At 45.6% G+C, this 19348-nt stretch overlaps 1 protein-coding gene across 1 annotated transcript in view; it reads right to left on the bottom strand.

Moving 5' to 3' along the window:
- GRAMD1A (GRAM domain containing 1A) overlaps window positions 1–19348 on the bottom strand; it is a 63405-nt gene that overhangs the window by 2139 nt on the left and 41918 nt on the right. Inside the window, 7 exon segments of the mRNA XM_087876387.1 lie at window positions 2210–2330; window positions 6789–6896; window positions 10137–10224; window positions 10789–10974; window positions 11984–12087; window positions 13698–13840; window positions 16751–16869. Coding sequence (XP_087732513.1) covers window positions 2210–2330; window positions 6789–6896; window positions 10137–10224; window positions 10789–10974; window positions 11984–12087; window positions 13698–13840; window positions 16751–16869 — 869 coding nt within the window.

Below are 19348 nucleotides of genomic sequence, written 5' to 3'. Positions count from 1 at the left end.
TGCCCCAACCAACAAGAAGGATGCTGGGGTTGAGTTCACGTTATGGGAAACAAGAGCTTATTGTTTGTACAGAATTGTTGAGAAGACATGTAAGCCCGTGAAGAAAATGCAGCGTATATGTTTCTAATCTCATGAGCTAGGCTGAAGCTTGAGAATTGTATGTAGGAAGGTCTCCGCTAATGCTAAAAACCGGCCTTAACCCAGAATTTCCTGATATGATAGTTACTCTAGCGTTGGGCTGTCAAACTCGATTTCATTTATTTTTTTCCTACCGGTTCTGTGGGTGTGGCTTGGCAGGCGCGGCTTGGCAGGGTCATGTGACTGGGTGGGCGTGGCTATGTAGTCATGTGACTGGGGGGTCAAAAGACAGAAACTCATTTTAACAATGTCCTGCTGGAGCAGGGGGTTGGACTAGATGACTTCCAGGTCCCTTCCAGCCCTGGATTGCTGGGCTCTTTCAAGGTATCCACTGAAGCTGCACGTAGTGCCAGGTTTGTGGTCCTTCCTTCCTCTCCTTTTTCCCTCCCTCCCTCCCTCCCTCCCTGCCTACCTCTTTCTTTTTCTTTCTTTCTTTCTCTTTCTTTCTCCTCTCCCTCCCTCCCTCTTTTTTTTCTTTCTCCCTTTCCTCCTTTTCTTTCTCCCCCCTCTCTCTTTCTCTTTCTTTCTTTTCTTCTTTCTTTCCACCCCCCCCCCCCACTTTTGGCCAAGCAGTCCTTAGGGAAGCCTCCTGGGAGCAAAAACGGACCCTCCCCAGTTCCCCAAAAAAGTTCCAAGGATCCTCCGGCACAGCTGATTGTCACAGCTGATTGTCGGAACCTTCCCCCCCCCCCTTTTTTTTGTTAAGCATTTTTTTACTACCTATTGCCCAAACGGGTAGTAAAAAAATGCTTTAAAAAAAGTTTTAAAAAAAGTTCAGATGATCAGCTGTGCCATTTTTTTACTACCGGTTCAGGCGAACCGGTAGCATTTTCACTACCAATTCGTGAGAATTTCATCCCTGCTTTAAACCCATTGGATAGGGTGTGACGGCATGAATGAGCAGCCAAGGGGAAAAAGGTGGGAGGTAAATTTGTAATGGCAATAGGGAATATAAGGCAAACATATTGATGATTTAGGGTGTGTCCACTATACCTGCGTGTGCAGGGGGGGCACCCTCTTTGCAAAGCAGTTAATAAAATTACCATTGTTTTCTCTTGGAAGTTTTGGCTGGTGATTGTTTATTTCAAAACTAGACAACGAATCCCACAACGTAACACGGTAATCTCCACATTTCATTGGGCAAGGCAGAACTGGTTGCTTTCACAAAACGTTGCCAAACCATCAACCAAAGATATTAAGGTAGTGGTTGAGCCCAACCTACGGGTAAAGATCCCATCAGTATTTCAGTTTTACATGTTTGTGCACCACAGGTAGATGAGCCTTAAGCCAGGCTTCTGCAATCTTGTGATGTGGTGATGACTATCGTGTCCATACAATTGTTTCAACACATCGTGAGACAATTGGGATATCAAAGACTTGCTTAAATGGTCACCGTAGCAGTTCATAGTCACATGTGAGTGTTGGGTACCCAATTCCATATCCTAAGATTTTGGATTTTCTGTCTTTTTGTTAAAGGATGGGGAATCTGCGCTTCTCCCATCACTGGATCTGGGGCAGAGGTGGGATTCACTTACCTGCCCTACCGGTTTGCAAATGTGAGCGTGCACCTTCCACGCGTGCTCGGCCTTTGGCGCATGCTCTTTGGTCATGCGTGCACTATATGCGCATGCATACAGCCTCCAAAATGTTGCAATATAGGACGGGATTACATCCAGGCAGGTGGGCGGGACCTACCGCAGTCGCTGCTACCGGTTTGCTCGAACCGGACAGAACCGGCTGAATCCCACCACTGATCTGGTGCCTCCAAAGATCCCTCAGAAAGAGAATCACAGATTCCCCATCCTTGCTTTGAAGCTGCTTTCAAAACTTTCGATACAGAGGTAGACAATCTGGTGCCTTCCTGCCCATTTGAACTTCAATATCCATCAGGTCGAACCTGCCTAACGATGAAGGAATGAAGTTGATATATCTCAATCTCTGTATGGTCAACATCTGATGGAAATCTCTGACTCTTAAAAAGGGATTCTGGAAACCAAGGATTGGAGCATCGTTTCTCACATTTTCTATGAACTTAGCTGGACTGGAGGAACATTCAAATTGGAAAACAAACCTCATCCAAAAGTTCCACGGATGCCTTCAGGATCTGTTTCCACTTTTGCACCTCCACACTATGGAACTGTTTCTGCAGTTCCAAAATCTCTGCCCATTCCGAGGCCGTCTGTGGAAGCTTCCTGCCAGGCAAGGAGGAGACAGAATTCTCTTAACGGCAATGGTTCAGCAGTGTGTCCGCTCTCTGAATTTACTTCCTGTGAATTATCATACCCATCACTACTGTTTAACGCAGAAGCCGGTTGGCCTTCCAGAACCTAACTCCCCTGATTCTAAGGTTGGGGGAGCAACCTTTTGCCATTAGCTATATTCTCTTCTCAGTAACCTTTTTAATAGCAATTTAGAGCTATATGTTGTTGTGGCCCGCCAGCGGAGCTGGTGGCAGACTCAGACAGTGAGGAGATTGGGGAAGAACATGGGCCAGTCCTGGAGTCTGGGGAAGGCTCTGATGAGGGCTCTGCATTGGAGGCAGAGATGGGGCCAGGGCCATCCGACAGTTATCAGCTGTTGTGACCCCGACTCCCGAGCCTGTCCTGACAGAGGAAGAGGACTCAGAAGGTGATGGGGAGGAACTGACAAGGCCTCCCTCTCCAGGACCCTCCTTTCTGGCAATACCTCAGGTTCCATCCGAAGGCCAGGAGGAACAGCCTGGGATGTGTCGGGAGGAAGGCATATCAGAGCACCAATTGATAGGGAGCGAGGATGATGAATCCTGGCTTGATCCCAGGCAGCGTCGGAAGAAGAAGCGTGCGCAGCAACGGAAGAGGCATAGGAGGGCCAGAGATTGAGCTGAGTCAGGGAGCCACGCCCCACCAGGAATAAAAGTGGGTGGGATTACTCTTCAAGCTTTGTGACGGACAGAGTTAAACCTTGAAAGTCACATCGTAATCTCTGAAATTCGGCTTGGATATATTTTGGACTGAACATTGACTAAACTCTTGTCTCATGGATAATTTGTTGCTCCTGGAACGGACTGAAGATAAGTCCTCTTCTGCTTTATGGGAGTGAAAACGGTCTTGGCAGGCATTCGGCAGTTTGCTGCCAAAACCTTGGTCTGCCGAAGATTCTAATCTGTTTACCTAATAAAATATTGGCAGGCGTGCTTGGTATTACGTTTGCCTGTGTGAGGAAGGGGGACAGAACAGCTGTCTTCAGAGTCGGACATCAGTGGGGCCGAAGAACAGCTGGAGCCTGTTCCTGATGTGCGCATGTGCAGAGCTACCAGGAGAAGAGAAAAGCTAAGGAACAAGGGCCGACTCGGGATTAAAGGCACAGGTGGACAGTGAATGGCCCCTTCCAAAGGGAACAAAGAGGAACGAAGGGGGGGGGAAGAGTTTGCAGGAGACAATTAGTTCAATTCATTAGGGTGAAGATCTGTTCCTGACTTCTTGCCAAGTAAGTGCTGTTCCAGTGTGGCGTTTGGAAGATATCGGCCTGGCAACTCTCCAAGCCTGAAAAAGGTCTGTAGTTGTGAAATCTCATGAAAGACTGTTTGCCGGGTCTTTGCTGGAGGGGAATTCTCTTTAACGTAAATAAAAGAGGTTTTATCGGGAAGAGGAGTCTGCTTCATGGTTTGGGGAAGCCTAGGTCAGAACATACGTTTTAGGGCTAAAACATACTGGAGGAGGTGAGATTTTATAGCAATAGCACTTAGAGTTATATACTACTTCAGTTCTTTACAGCCCTCTCTAAGTGGTTTACAGCGTCAGCATATCCGCTCCCAACAACCCGGGTCCTCATTTAACCGATTTCAGAAGGATGGAAGGCTGAGTCAACCTTGGGCTGGTGAGAATCGAACTGCTGGCAGTTGGCAGAAATTAGCCTGCAATACCGCATTCTAACCACTGCGCCACCACTGTTCTTGGGCTTTAGAGGTATGAAGGGAAGGTTATAATTCTATTTTAGAAGCAAGTTTGGCCTATCGGAAAATCAGCTTGCATCTACCTGGGGTTTCTGGAGCTTGCAAGACACATCCAACTCTTGGTTGATTTATCTTGATGGATGGATTTCATCTGAAAACTTTTCCCAAACAAGGCAGAATCCAAGTTTTAGGAATGCTTCCTCAAAAGACTCTGGTACAGCTATTTTACAGCTTCACTATGTCAAACAAAAAAGCATTTCATTGGCTCAAACATTTTAAAAACTGTGGAAAGTTCACAGCATTTTATTGCCAATGATTTTCTCTCTGATATTGTACTGCGGGATTTTTTTTTAAATTGGGTTTTATATTATTTTATTGTATTCTATTTTATTCCACTCAGAGGACTGCATTTATTAGAGAGCAATTAATTCTATTGGATATAGAAAGGCAAGGATATCAGCTTCCTAAATCCTGTTGCACAGTATTTCAAATAATTTACTGATCCTCAGTATTCATCCACCTGTTTAATATACTTAATAATATATTTCCCCCCAGAAAAGTGGTATCCTTTCTTTGTTTTATCCTAGCTATTCTATAAGGTAAATTCATTTAAAAGAATTGATTCTCTGCCCTCCTTAGGGATAAACTAAAAGCCTGACATGTTTATTTGAATTACGATATGCTTTTCCAGGCAATAACCCCGAACATTTCAACGTTAGAAAGTATGTTTTCCAAAGTTGTGCTCAAAACAAATTTCAACAAACTCCCAGAATTCTGGGAGTTGAAATCCACAAGTCTTAAAGCTGCCAAGTTTGAAGACCTCTGTCTTAAGTTAATAACTGTTTAGCACGAGAAAAAAAAAACTTTACAGATACAATAAAGATAATTCTTTTAAAATAGCGCTGCGTAATTCATCATCTTTGTTTCACATAGTGTCAAATCTTGGTTTACCACTGAAGATATAACTCCGCGAGGAATGTCAATAACATTGGTTTCCTTTTGAGGGTTCCTGACCTGCTTTAAAATGTTCTGATAATAAATATGTTTCTCATTCCACTTGTATCTGTTTTGGTTTCTGCTGTCTCTTTATTGATTTATACCCAGCTTTTCAACCATAAGATACAATTTTGTTATGACTACATTTTTTTTTTTTTTTACATTTTAAGCATCAAGGTCTTTTTGCAAAGCAAAAATGGTCAAAATGATTAGTGGCTTTGATTTAAAAAGCATCCGATGTATAAACATGCCTAATTTAATTTTGTCTAATTTAAAAACATTTTCATAGCAGAACAGTATTTCTCAACCTCTGCAACTTGTGGACTTCAACTCCTAGAATTCCCCAGCCAGCTTAAATGCTATTGATGGACTGGTGGATTACGTACCATCAAGCAAGCATCTACTCTAAGTAGTCACATAGATAGAACTTCTCTGGAAGGTTCTGTCCCAACCTTCTCCTTCAGTTCTTCTAGAAGTATACTCATTGCCACTATAATTGAGTCCATCTATCTTCTACCATCTACCTTGAGTCATCCTCTTCTCTCTCTCCTACCATCTTTCCTAGCATTATGAACTTCTTAACAGAGTTACGTCTTTACATAAGGTATCCAAAATATGAAAATTTGAATCTGGTTATTTGTATTTTGAGTGAGAAGTCTTGAAACAGATTTGTTCTGTGATCTATCTGTTGTTGACTTTCTTGGCTCTCCATGATATTCTCAACGAGTGTTGTCCAACATCAAAGATCCAAAGCTGCTATTTCAAAGTCCAACTTTCACTTCTATAAGGTGTCACAAGGAAACCCACTGCTTGCATAGTCTGATATTTGTAAATATTGGCCCATCAAGACATTAGAGTATATTTTTCAATTGCCTTCATTGCTATTCTTTGAGAGGCTAATTTGCAACATATTATTTCTTGACATAAACACTAAATTATATTAAACAGCAATAAGCTATCTTGAGAAGATTGTTCTGCCTTTCCCTCAATTCAAATGGCATTTTGCCAAGGTTTCTGAGAGAATTCAAGACCCCTAGTCCATGAGCCGTGATGGTGCAGTGCTTCGAATGCAGTATCGCAGGCTGACTCTGCATTCCACTGTCAGGAGTTCGATTCTCACTGGCTCAAGATTGACTCAGCCTTCTATCCTCCCGAGGTCGATAAGATGAGGACCCAGATTGTTGGGGACATGTTGACTCTGTAAACTGCTTAGAGCCATGATGGCGAACCTGTGGCACGCGGAACCATATCTGTGGGCACGCGAGCATTGCCCTAGTTCAGTTCCAGTGTGCACGCGTGTGCCAGCCAGCTGATTTTCGGGCCTTCCGGGCCAACCGGAAGTCCGGAAATGGGCTGCTTCTGGCCTCCGGAGGGCCTCTAGGGGTGTGGGGAAGGCCATTTTCGACCTCCCCAGGCTCCAAAAAAGCCTCTGGAGCCTGGGGAGGGCAAACAACAGGCCCAACAGTAACCTTTTTGCCGTCGTGCGCCAAAAGCGAAGGGAGCTTTTTTGTTGAATTGAATTATGGAGGTGGGCACACATGTATGCGACCCCTCCCCCACTCCTCCTGCTTTTGGCATGAGACGGCAAAAAGGTTACCCATGACTGGCTTAGACGAAGTGGTATCTAAGTAAGTGCTCTTGCTACATTAGCTTGCATTAAATTCTCAAAATCTCTAAAGAAAGTCAGTCTCCCGTTTTCTCTTTTCCAGAGAGCCTTTCTCACCCATTGGAGAGCGCATACGTCTGCCATGACTCCACGGTCCGGGCTGTGTGCTCCAGAGACCATAGCCGGTAGAACAGCATCATGTTGAGGATGACCAGAACTAAAAGACTACAGAGAAACACAAACATGTTGGTAACATAAAGGACCCATTCAGACCAAGGTGGCACTCAATTCCAGCTAGAATGTGATAGAATTTAAATGACCAAAAATTCCTCCATATGTCACAGGAAGCACATCCCCTATATAATATATATACACACACACACACACTTACACACACACACACACATACAGACAGGGGATGTGCTTATGAAATATGGAGGAATTGTTAGTCATTTAAATTCTACCACATACATACATACATACACACCAGAGGTGGGTTTCAGCAGGTCCTGACCAGTTCTGGAGAACCGGTAGCGGAAATTTGGCATAGTTCGAACAACCGGTAAACACCACCTCTGACTGGCCCTGCCCCCATCTATTCTCTGCCTCCTGAGTCCCAGTTGATTGGGAGGAAATGGGGATTTTGCAGTCACCTTCCCCTGGATAGGGGAGGGAATGGAGATTGTACAGTATCCTTCCCCTTCCATGCCCACCAAGCCATGCTATGCCCACCAAGCCACGCCCACTGAACTGGTAGTAAAAAAATTTGAAACCCATCACTGCTACACACACACATCATACATACATACAAATAAAGCATTCCCACTATGGGGGATTCGGTAAAGAGTCACAATCAAAATGGATACTCACTGGGAATAGTCCCCATAATCCCTTGCGGGATGGAGTCTGGGCAACTGAATGGAGCTAGCAGAGCGTTTACTGGCCATATGCCCTTCCTGTCACCAATGCGGAGTTATATTTAGCAGATATATTCTCATTGAGAGAAATATCAGCCTCTACTTAGGATCGAACTCACAGCCTCCTGATTGTGAGGCGAGAGCTCCACCTCTAGGCCACCACACCACTGATGGATACTCACCGGGAATAATCCCTTCAAGATCATGATTAAAATGATGCCACAAAAACACCCAGGGGTTAAAATATCCTGATATTCTTATTTATAGCTTCCTAAGAATAACGACATAGTAAAATAGCATCCCTAAAGACTGCCTTCACGGTTTGCCTTAATCCTGCAGCGATCTATTCGGTTTGGTTCAAATGTGGTTATACGAGCCTTTATACCACTGAATAACCGCCTGGTTTAATGCACTGTGTGACCTGGGTCTTTTAATCACCGAGCTAGTCACCGTAGTGGGCACAGAGGAAACACATCAATGCATCTGGATCGACAGAGGAGGGAGAGAAAAGCAATATCATGCACGCCATGCTGTCATTGTGCAGAGGATATGAATTTCATAATGTGCACAACATCACAGGGGCCAATATCAGACATCTATGCATTGATAGCGCTGTCGGTGCAGAAGATAATCTCAGCCTGAGCTAAGGAAGGGGTCTCCAGCAGGCAGAGTACCGTAACTCCCTGAGATAGTCTTACTATTTTTGCATAAGCAATCACATTAACCTTGGACACAAAATCCATCTTCCTTTCAGTGGCTGGCTCTCTGAGCTTTAAAAATGTATAGGCTGAAATATCAGAAGCCCTAAGAATGAAGATGGGACAGGGAGAAAGTTAGCTCCCCCTGCCCCCCCAACTCCCACCACCACCATTTGCAGGACAGACCCCCCCCCCGTTTCCTGTTTAATCTGGGTGGGGATCACAGTTTAGAATTGGGGCGAGGGATGAGAGACATGGAAAGCGGAGTGCAGTGGGGTTGAAGGATAAGCAATAGTGGAAGACATCATGGAAGTGACTGCCAGACGGCTCAGGCAGAGATTGAAATGGCAGGACTCATGAAGGCCAATCAAGAAACCAGAACCAAGCCAGGATGAAGAAGCCACTTGGGGCTTCTGGGATCGTCAGAAAGAAAGAAGGAAGGCGGGGTGGAAGCTGCAGGTTTTCAAAGCAGGAAGGCATGGCAGGATGGGGGGAAGGGGGTGTTTCAAGGGAGGGGGCAGGGATGTCCAAGGCAGTAGCAACATGGCCAGCGCTGCGGGGCTGTTGGCATACAATACCTCACACAGATCCTGTGCAGAGGCAAGAACGAAAGAAAAAGAGAAAGAAAGAAAGAAAGAAAGAAAGGAAGGAAGGAAGGAAGGAAGGAAGGAAGGAAGGAAGGAAGGAAGGAAGGAGGAAAGAAAGAGGAAGGAAAGGAAGGAAGGAAGGAAGGAAGGAAGGAAGGAAGGAAGGAAGGAAGGAAGGAAAGAAAGAAAGAAAGAAAGAAAGAAGGAAAGAAAGAAAGAAAGAAAGAAAGAAAGAAAGAAAGAAAGAAAGAAAGAGGAAGGAATGGAAGAAAGAAAGAAAGAAAGAAATGAAGCTTTGTTCCTGCATTCTCTCATCAATAAAAGAAAGACAAGGAAAAAAATTACCCACCACAGATGCTGCCACACCAGACTTTCCCCAAACTCGATTGTACTTTTCAAACAAATATTGCTAATTTAGCAGGAAATTAAGTTAGTTAACTTAGAAACCGTTCATTCAATTACGTTTTATGGCATTTTAACTGTTGGGAACGGCCCAGGGTCGTGAATTTGTATTATTATTATTATTATTTTGAGGGGGTATGGGGGGGAAGGCAGATAAATCAAAATAATAAACCAGCCAACCCACCTAGAGAAAAGAAGGAGGGTGAGGGATCTTAGGAAGATAGTGGTACATCTTAAACCACAAGCCAGCATCCCTTTTTAGGTATTAGTAACTAAGGAAAGCAAACATGAGATTGCAAAGTGAAAGCACTCAAGGCTTTCCAACCAGCCTTGACATTTTTTTAAAAAAAATTTGATTTATATGCCGCCCTTCTCCGGAGGCTCAGGCCGGCTTACAATGCGTTAAGCAATAGCCTTCATCCTTTTTGTATATTTATACAAAGTCAGCTTATTGCCCCCACAAACTGGGTCCTCATTTCACCTACCTTAGAAAGGATGGAAGGCTGAGTCAACCTTGAGCCTTGGAGAGATTCGAACCAGCAGTAATTGCAGGCAGCTGTGTTAATAACAGGGTGCACTAAACCACTGTACTATCAAGGCTCCTTTTACTGCATCCCACCAAGCAAAGGGACAACAAGGTCGTTTCAGTTTGGGGAGCCGAAAGAAAAGCCTCGTTTTGATGGTCACGCGTCTGACTTTATTTTCTTTCAAGCAGCCTTGCTAACTTCGAAGCCACCCTACCCATTAAGAGGAATTCCAGGCTCTACTAAAATCCCATTTGGGAACTGAACTCAAAATCAGAATGGGGGACAATCTCCAAATACAGCCCAACCTATATCCCCCAAAAAGCAGCTTCCTTACACCAGACTGATGACGAGGATGACGGTAGAGACGGTTTGTCCCTGTCCTGGTTCCAACAGTTGTTCCGAAAGACGGGAGGTCAGGCTGCCTAAAGGACAGAAAACCAACAGATCAAAGGACAGAGAACAAAAGGAACTTGAGGTGCTCCAGGCATTATTGAACTACACAAGGAGTAGTTCAGTAATGTGTGGAGAATCATAGATTAGCAATAGCAATAGAACTTAAATTTACATGCCGCTTTACGGTGCTTTTACAGCCCTCTCTAAGCCAGGGGTCTCCAACCTTGGCAACTTTAAGCCTGGCGGACTTCAACTCCCAGAATTCCCCAGCCAGCTTTGCTGGCTGGGGAATTCTGGGAGTTGAAGTCCGCCAGGCTTAAAGTTGCCAAGGTTGGAGACCCCTGCTCTAAGCAGTTTACAGAGTCAGCATATTGCCCCCCAACAATCTGGGTCCTCATTTTACCCACCTCGGAAGGATGGAAGGCTGAGTCAACCTTGAGCCTGGTGAGATTCGAACTGCCAAATTGCAGGCAGCCGGCAGGCAGCAGAAATAGCCCGCAGTACTGCACTCCAACCACCGCGCCACCATGGCTCGATTCCTTATACATCCGGGAAGGGGAAGGAGGTAAACCATTCCCAGCAAGGAGGCATACCTGAAGGGCGAACAGTACGCGATGCCCCTTCGCTATCGGGTAGCGTGGGCATTGGGGCTTCGACGTGAGGAGCCCTCCAGCTCAAGGTCCGTTTCCTGCGACGCAATCCAGACAAGAGACCCCGGGGTTCTTTGCCATGGCAGCTTTCCTCTAACAGAGCCTTTTCTGCTTGCACCAGCGCCAGTTCTGAAACAGCATTTAAGACCACAGAGATGAAGGAGTTGCAGGGCTGCATTTGTACCTAAAATGATGATCTCGATACATCAGCCTCTCTCCCTTTCCAAAACATCTACACCAGGTGTGTCAAACTCAAGGCCCGGGGGCCAAATCTGGCCCGCGGGATGCTTAGATCTGGCCCACAGGGCTACCCTGGAAACAACAAAGGACCAGCCTGCAGTGCCTCTGCCAGTGTAAACGGAGCTCAGAAGGGCCAATGGCAGCCCTCCCCAGCTCCGTTTTCTCTAGGAGAGGGTTGCAGGAAGCTGTCGCAGCTGAAAACGGAGCTCAGGAGCCCATTTTCACTGGCAGAGCATTTGAGCCACCACAGGCGCCCCCGACACGAGTGACGTTGAGCTGGCCACGCCCACCTCAGCCCCTCCTCCGAGGTCAAACATAACCCTGATGCGGCCCTCAATGAAATTGAGTTTGACACCCCTGATCTACACTTTTGTCTCATTCTGCACATGGCTACTACAGGTGGATATCTCAGACCACTACAGAACTAGTAAAGTCGTTCCCAACTCTAGCGGGTGGTGCTCATCTCCGTTTCAAAGCCAAAGAGCCAGCGCTGTCCAAAGACGTCTCTGTGGTCATGTGGCCGGCATGACTCAACACCAAAGGCACAGGGAACGCTGTTACCTTCCCACCAAAGCTGCTCCCTATTTTTTCTACTTGCATTTTTTACGTGCTTTCGAACTGCTAGGTTGGCAGAAGCTGAGATAAGTAACGGGAGCTCACCCCGTTACGCGGCACAAGGGATTCGAACCACCGACCTTTCTGATCGACAAGCTCAGCGTCTTAGCCACTGAGCCACCGCGTCCCTTACTTCAGAACTACCTATTCTCTAATAACCTCTCCTGGGAGAAGTCGATGAACTTTATGAATGGGAAGATAGGAGGGAACCCAACCCAGACTGTGTTGTAGTTGTTCCAAAGCACAGGTTCTGCAATCTAGCTTGTCCCCTTGATTCACTCACCCAAGTGCTGGAAGTATTCTTCAACACCACTCCAGGCGTTTTTTTCAATAAAAGTCTTCACAAGGGACCATGGCTGCTTCCGATATCGGATTTCAGAAGAGACTCTGTAATGGAGAACGACCAGAGATGGGTTTCACATCATTTTACCGCCGGTTCGCTGCACACCGAAAATGTGAGCGTGCTTGCGGCTTCCGTGCACGCGCTTTGCTCACGGCCTGCACGCATGCACACAGTTTAGAAAATGTGGCTAAATAGGACGTCATAGCGCCAGGGCAGGTGGGCAGACACTCTCTCATGTTGTCACTATTGGTTCGCCCGAACTGGTCCAAACCGGCTGAATACACTACTGAGAACGACTGTTACAGGTCGGCCAAACCGGCTGAATCTACCACTGAGAACAATTGTTACAGGTGGGCCAAACCGGCTGAATCCACCACTGAGAACGACTGTTACAGGTTGGCCAAACCGGCTGAATCCACCACTGAGAACGACTGTTACAGGTCGGCCAAACCGGCTGAATCCACCACTGAGAATGACTGTTACAGGTGGGCCAAAGAAGCTTTCTGTTTCCCTCGTGGAATGCTGGGAAACCTGAAGAGGAACCCATTTGGGCAAAGAATGGGCTACTTCGTTCGGCTTGCAACCCAAAGGATCTCTGGCGTTATTTAATCTTTCCTATCTCTCTCTCATCTTCTTCCATTTCCTCTGCAGTTACAAGATCAAGTGTTCTCCAAGGAGATCAGAGGCTCAGTAACCTGTGTGTTTTCAGAACCGGGAAGGTGGGGATATCAGTCATCCTTTGTTGCTGAATGCTAACATGTAAGATGACCCGAAGATGCCTACAGTCGTGCATTTAGAACACCGTCTCTATCTCAAGATGAACTCTGAGCTGCAAACTGTGAACTGGCTGGCTTAATATGTTTTGTGTTGCTTCTTCCCCATTCTGATTGAATAACAGAGTTGGAAGGGACCTTGAAGGTCTTCTAGTCCAATGCCCTGATCAAATAGGGAACCTTACACCATATCAGATAAATGGTTGCCCAATCTCTTCTTAAAATCCTCTACTGTTGGGGCACCCGCAACTTCTGGAGGCAAGTCGCTCCATTAGTTTATCGTTCTCACTGTCAGGAAATTTCTCCTTAGTTCTAGGCTGTTTCTCTCTTTGATTAGTTTCCATCCATTGCTTCTTGTCCTGCCTTCAGGTGCTTTGGAGAATAGCAATAGGAGTAGCATTTAGACATCTCCATGGTCATGTGGCCGGCATGACTAAATGCCAAAGGTGCACGGAATGCTGTTACTTTCCCACCAAAGTTGGTCCCTATTTTTCTACATGCATTTTTGACGTGCTTTCGAACTGCTAGGTTGGCAGAAGCTGGGACAAGGAACGGGAGCTCACCCCATTACGTGGCACTAGGGATTCGAACCGCTGAACTGCCGACCTTTCAATCGACAAGCTCAGCGTCTTAGCCACTGAGCCACCGCGTCCCTTTTTTTCACTCTATAACATGATCCATGTGAACATTTTGATGAACTTGAAGCTTATTATGGCTGCCACGGGCAACCACCTCCCACTCCCACCCCCCGTTTCTTCCCCAGCAATTTCCACGATGTTTTAGACTCTCCTAACCGAATTCCTTGAAAAATATGGGGAAAATAGCCCTGTTTGCCAACCGTACAGGTGCGGCCGAGAAGGGAGTGATCCAAGAATGAATACCTGAGCCTGGCTTTGCTTTTGGCTACGTTGGTGATGCAGTACCGATGCACAGTGTAGAAGTAATCCTGGTAAGGGATGCCCTGAGTGACCACTTCTGAGTCCACCACACAGCCTCCATTCTTGGAACTGGCACGGAAAAGAGTCTAGCATCCAGCAGTCAAAGAGGAAGAGAAAGGCATGATAAGCAGACATTCAGTTTTTGGCACCCATTCTTAGAAAATGCTATGCTTTACCCATGCCCATCCGTCTCAAGGAAACACTGGCTTAAAAGTTAAGTTAAAGGTAAGTCCTCGACTTAAGACCACAATCGTCATCCTCTTTTAACGACCCCATAATCCGTTTCAGGGTGGAGTCTGGGCAACTGAATGGAGCTGAGTGTTTTAATGGCCGGATGCCCTTCCTGTTGCCAATGTGGAGTTTTGTTTCAGCAGATATATTCTCACTGTGCCCAGAGAGAGAAATATCTACCTCTACCTAGGATCGAACGCACAGCCTCCTGATTGTGAGGCGAGAGCATCACCTCCAGGCCACCGCACCACTCGATTTACGACCACAATGGAGCCCCACAATTCTGTTGTTAAGTGAAACATTTGTTGAGTTTTGGCCCAGTTGTTAAATGAATCGCCAGAGTCGTTAAGTTAGTAACCTGCTTGTCAAGTGAATCTGGTTTCCCCATTGACTTTGCTTGTCAGGAGGTCGCAAAAGGGGATCACGTGACCCCGGGACACTGCAACCCGTCATAAATGTGAGTCAGTTGCCAACTGTCTGAATTCTCATCATGTGATCACAGGGATGCTGCAAAGGTCGTAATTGTGAAAAACGGTCCCAAGTCACATTTTTCAGTGCCGTTGTAACTTCAAACGGTCATTAAACAAACTGTTGGAAGGTGAGGGCTATCTGTACTGGGACAGCCAGCAGATCAAAACACCATGACCTTGCTTTGTTCACCCGTCTTAATACAGGTAGTCCTCCAGTTACAACAGTTCGTTTAGTGACCGTTCAAAGTTACGACGACACTGAAAAATGTGATTTAGGACCGTTTTTCACAATTACCGACCTCTGCAGCATCCCCATGGTCATGTGATCAACATTCAGCCGCTGGATGGGGAGGAACAGGCTCAGACTCAACCCGTCCAAGACCGAGTGGCTGTGGCTGCCGGCGTCCCGATATAGTCAGCAGGTGCCATCGCTGACTATTGGGGGTGAATCTTTGCCCCCCACAGAGAGGGCTCGCAATCTGGGTGTCCTCCTGGACGCACGGCTGTCTTTAGAAGAGCATATGACGGCCGTGGCCAGGGGGGCCTTTTATCAGGTTCGCCTGATCCGCCAGTTGCAGCCCTTTCTGGACCGGGACGCCTTGCGCACGGTCACTCATGCCCTTGTCACCTCCCGGCTGGACTATTGTAATGCTGTCTACATGGGGCTCCCCTTGAAGAGCACTCGGAGGCTCCAACTGGTCCAGAATGCGGCCGCGCAGGTGGTTATGGGCGCAACTCGTTGTGCCCGCGTGACACCCCTCCTGCGCGAGCTGCACTGGCTCCCAGTGGTCTTCCGGGTGCGATTCAAGGTGTTGGTTACCACCTTTAAAGCGCTCCATGGCATAGGACCCGGGTACCTTCGAGACCGTCTTCTGCCACCAATAGCCTCCCACCGACCAGTCCGCTCCCACAGAGAGGGTCTCCTCAGGGTGCCATCAGCCAAGTTATGTCGGCTGGCGACACCCAGGGGGAGGGCCTTCTCTGTGGGAGCCCCTGCCCTGTGGAATGAACTGCCCCCGGAAATACGCAAGATCTCCGACCTCCGAGTGTTTCGTTGCGCACTGAAGACCCTGTTGTTCCGCCAGGCCGGGCTATCAACTTAATAATTTTAATTGGGGTATTTTAAATGTTTGGGGTTTTAAATCGGCCAAATCTATGTAATTATTTTAATTTTTAATTATTGTTGTGTGTTGTGTTTTTAAATTGGCTGTACACCGCCCTGAGTCCTTCGGGAGAAGGGCGGTATAGAAATAAAATTATTTATTTATTTATTATTTATTTGGCAACGGGGTCATATCAGGGGTGAAATGCTCCCGGTTCAGACCGGATCGTCCGATCCGGTAGCGATGGCGGCAAGTGGTTCGGAGAACCAGTAGCAAAAATCCCTGCGCCCCACCCCCACATGCCCAGCTGAGCCGCACGATCATCAGAGGCTTTTTTTTTTTTTTTACTTTTAAAAGCATTTTTTCTACAACCTCTTCCGACGAAAAAATGTTTTTAAAAGTAAAAAAAAAAAGCCTCTGATGATCGCGCGGCTCAGCTGGGATCGTCAGAGGCTTTTCAAAGCATTTTTTTCTGCAACCTCTTGGCCGAAGAGGTGGTAAAACAAATGCTTTGAAAAGTCTCTGACGATCCCAGCTGAGTTGCCTGATCGGCAGAGAGGCTTTTCAAAGCATTAGAAAAAATGCTTTGAAGAGTAAAAAAAAAAAAAAGTTGGCCACACCCACCCAGTCACATTACCCCCCCCAAGCCACACCCATAGAACCGGTAGTAACAAATTTTACATTTCACCCCTGGTTCATATTTATGACCGTGGCTGCATCCCAAGGTCACATGATCCCCCTTTGGCGAGAAGCAAAGTCAATGGGGAAGCCAGATCCACTTAACAACCGGGTTATTAACTTATCCCTTTTTTTTTTTTTTTAATTTGATTTATATGCCGCCCTTCTCCGGAGACTCAGGGCGGCTTACAAGGCGTTAAGCAATAGCCTTCATACTTTTGTATATTTATACAAAGTCAGCTTATTGCCCCCACAAACTGGGTCCTCATTTAACCTACCTTAGAAAGGATGGAAGGCTGAGTCAACCTTGAGCCTGGTAAGATTCGAACCTGCAGAAATTGCAGGCAGCTGTGTTAATTACAGGGTGCATTAAACCACTGTACTACCAAGGCTCTATCCCTTATTGGGGGCAAAGCTCGCTTAACAAACGTCTCACTTAACAACAGAAATTTTAGGCTCCGTTGTATTTGTGACTTGAGGACTACCTGTATTTTTAGGAACCCAATGCCCCTACCTGTGTCTCCACCACAGGTGCAGCCTTGGGGCCCAAAGGGTTACTGATGGGAATGGTGTAGGTGATGACTCGGCTTTGATGACACTTGCTGTCTCCGCTCCATGAACTCAGTGCAACATCTAGGAAGCGGGAGAAAGAAAAGTTGGGGACAAGATAGGAAAAACAAGGGATAATTAAAATATTTTTTTTATTTTAAATAATAATTTATTTTTAAATTTAAATTCAAAACATTTATTTTAAAAAATGATCACAATAAAGTCTTAGTTGATCAAACACAGATTATCGTTTAGTGAACTCTGGATTCAGCAAACACATGTTCCGTTCAGAGACCACACTCTCTTTAATGGACGTTAGTTCGTTGAGTCAAGGTTTTATTGCAACCCACACAATTTACACCAAGCGTGTAATTATGCAAATGACAAAAGCAGGCACAAATTTGGATTTAATGGGACACCCATTATCTCTGAAGGTCACAAGGCTTCCGGCACCAAAAAAAAAAACAATAAAAGGCACATTTAAAAAACAGGCAGGACTCAAGGTTTCAAAGGGTTGCTACCTGCATGCCTAGGATACCGCCAGTTTAACTCAACCTGAGATCTTTGGCTCTGCCAGGGAACTACGATCCATTCTCACAACCATTAACTTTGGACTGAAAAGGAAAAGGATCATAGGACTGAATGGATGAATTCAACCGGGCGATCTATGGCTCGTGAGGGATTCCCCAGCACCCCTTGTACAATTGTTGGAGCCCTCTAGGATTGGGGGTGGGTGGGATTTAGGCAGGGGTGAAATCCAGCAGGTTCTGACAGGTTCTGGAGAACCGATAGCGGAAATTTTGAGTAGTTCGGAGAACCGGCAAATACCACCTCTGGCTGGCCCCAGAGTGGGGTGGGAATGGAGATTTTGCAATATCCCTCCCCAGCCACACCCACCAAGCCACCCCACGCTCAAGCCACGCCCACAGAACCGGTAGTAAAAAAAATTTGAATTTCACCACTGGATTTAGGCCTGGGGATTTGGCTTGCTGTGAGGGAAGGCTGTGAGGGAAAATGGGTGCCCTGTTTGCATCTTAACCCACCCAAAATAGTCCAAAGGACCAAAATGTTTGTCTGTGCCCCATCTGGAAATATTATATTATAACATCATCAGTCACACTTGCTGTAGGCTTCAGGGGAGTTAGATATGATGGATAAGGATACGGATATAGGTATATGAATCCAGACATTTAAAAAGTTGCTAATGAAGTAGAATATTTGTAGCTCAGGGTTGACATGAGGGGTCCTTGGTGCCCATTGAGCTTGCTTGTTTTCTTGCAGACCGTTCATTAGTCTAACTAGGTAGCATCATCAGTGCTGGTGGTGATAACCAGCAGTGATGATATTACCTAGTTGGGTAATGAAACATCTTCAAGAAAACAAGCAAGCTCAGAGAGCACCAAGGAGCCCTCATTCGACTTAAAACTGGGAAGGGCAATAGCTCCCAAGATGGCGTCTACCAGATGTGAGGGAAGCAACAGACAGTAACCATGCCACAAAGAGTTCCAAGATTGGTTGACAGCTGCTTAAAACTGAAAACAATAGTTTCCAGCACAGGAACAGGACCCAGTTGTGGGGGCAATAAGCTGACTTTGTATAAATATACAAAAGGTTGAAGGCTATTGCTGAGCACATTGTAAGCCGCCCTGAGTCTTCGGAGAAGGGTGGCATATAAATCAAATTAAGTCAAATCAAATCAAATCAATTCCCAGATCTGTTCCATAAGACTTGATTGAGTTGGGTGGGCATATAAGAATTCCAGCGGCTGAACTATTTTCCTCTTTGAAACCAATTTTTCTCCACGGACATTCAGGTGAAGAACCTCTATGGAGATTCTCAGTCATCCAGGTCATGGTTATCCCAAAGGTGTTGTTGTTTTTTTTCTTTCAAAAGGGAAACTGGACTTTCTTTGTTTTTCCTTGAAGGCGTTTCGCTTCTCATCCAAGAAGCTTCTTCAATTCAGTTCAGAACTGAGGAAGCTTTTTGGATGAGAAGAGAAACGTCTTGAAGCAAAACAAAAGAAAGCCCAGTTTCCTTTTGAAAAAAGCACCTTTGGGATGTTCAGTTGAAGACTTTTAGATTTTCTTTCCTTTTTTTTTATAATAATTTTTTATTTTATTTTAATACAAACATTTCATCTTTCATTAAACAGCGTGTCATCTGGGTACAAATATTTTGTGCAATAACAATTAAAATTTACAGCCATATTTAATATTTTGTCTATTCTTAACAGTACTAATACTAGAGGAGAATGCTGTAATTCCTCTCAGCCAAGGCTTCTGGTAGCCAACTGTTTATGATGTTACTTTCCCCGAGTTCTTTTGCAATTCTATTTGTATTTTGGTCTGTGACCGCAAATAAAAGTTATATCTCTCAACAGTACTAATACCTAACATACCTACTATTATAACAATGCTCTTCTTAGCTTATTTAACTTCGTTAAAACATTTTCCATATTTCACTTCTCTGCTTTTCTAATTTTCATATTTATTCTCTAACCATTGATAAAATAACTCCCATTTCCTACAATAATCAGATTCTTCCTTTTCTTTAATTGCAAGTG

This window comes from Pantherophis guttatus, chromosome 10 (assembly GCF_059756535.1).
Source record: "Pantherophis guttatus breed Tessera chromosome 10, ASM5975653v1, whole genome shotgun sequence".
Taxonomy (NCBI): Eukaryota; Metazoa; Chordata; class Lepidosauria; order Squamata; family Colubridae; genus Pantherophis; species Pantherophis guttatus.
This window is presented reverse-complemented; position numbering and strand designations above follow the sequence as displayed.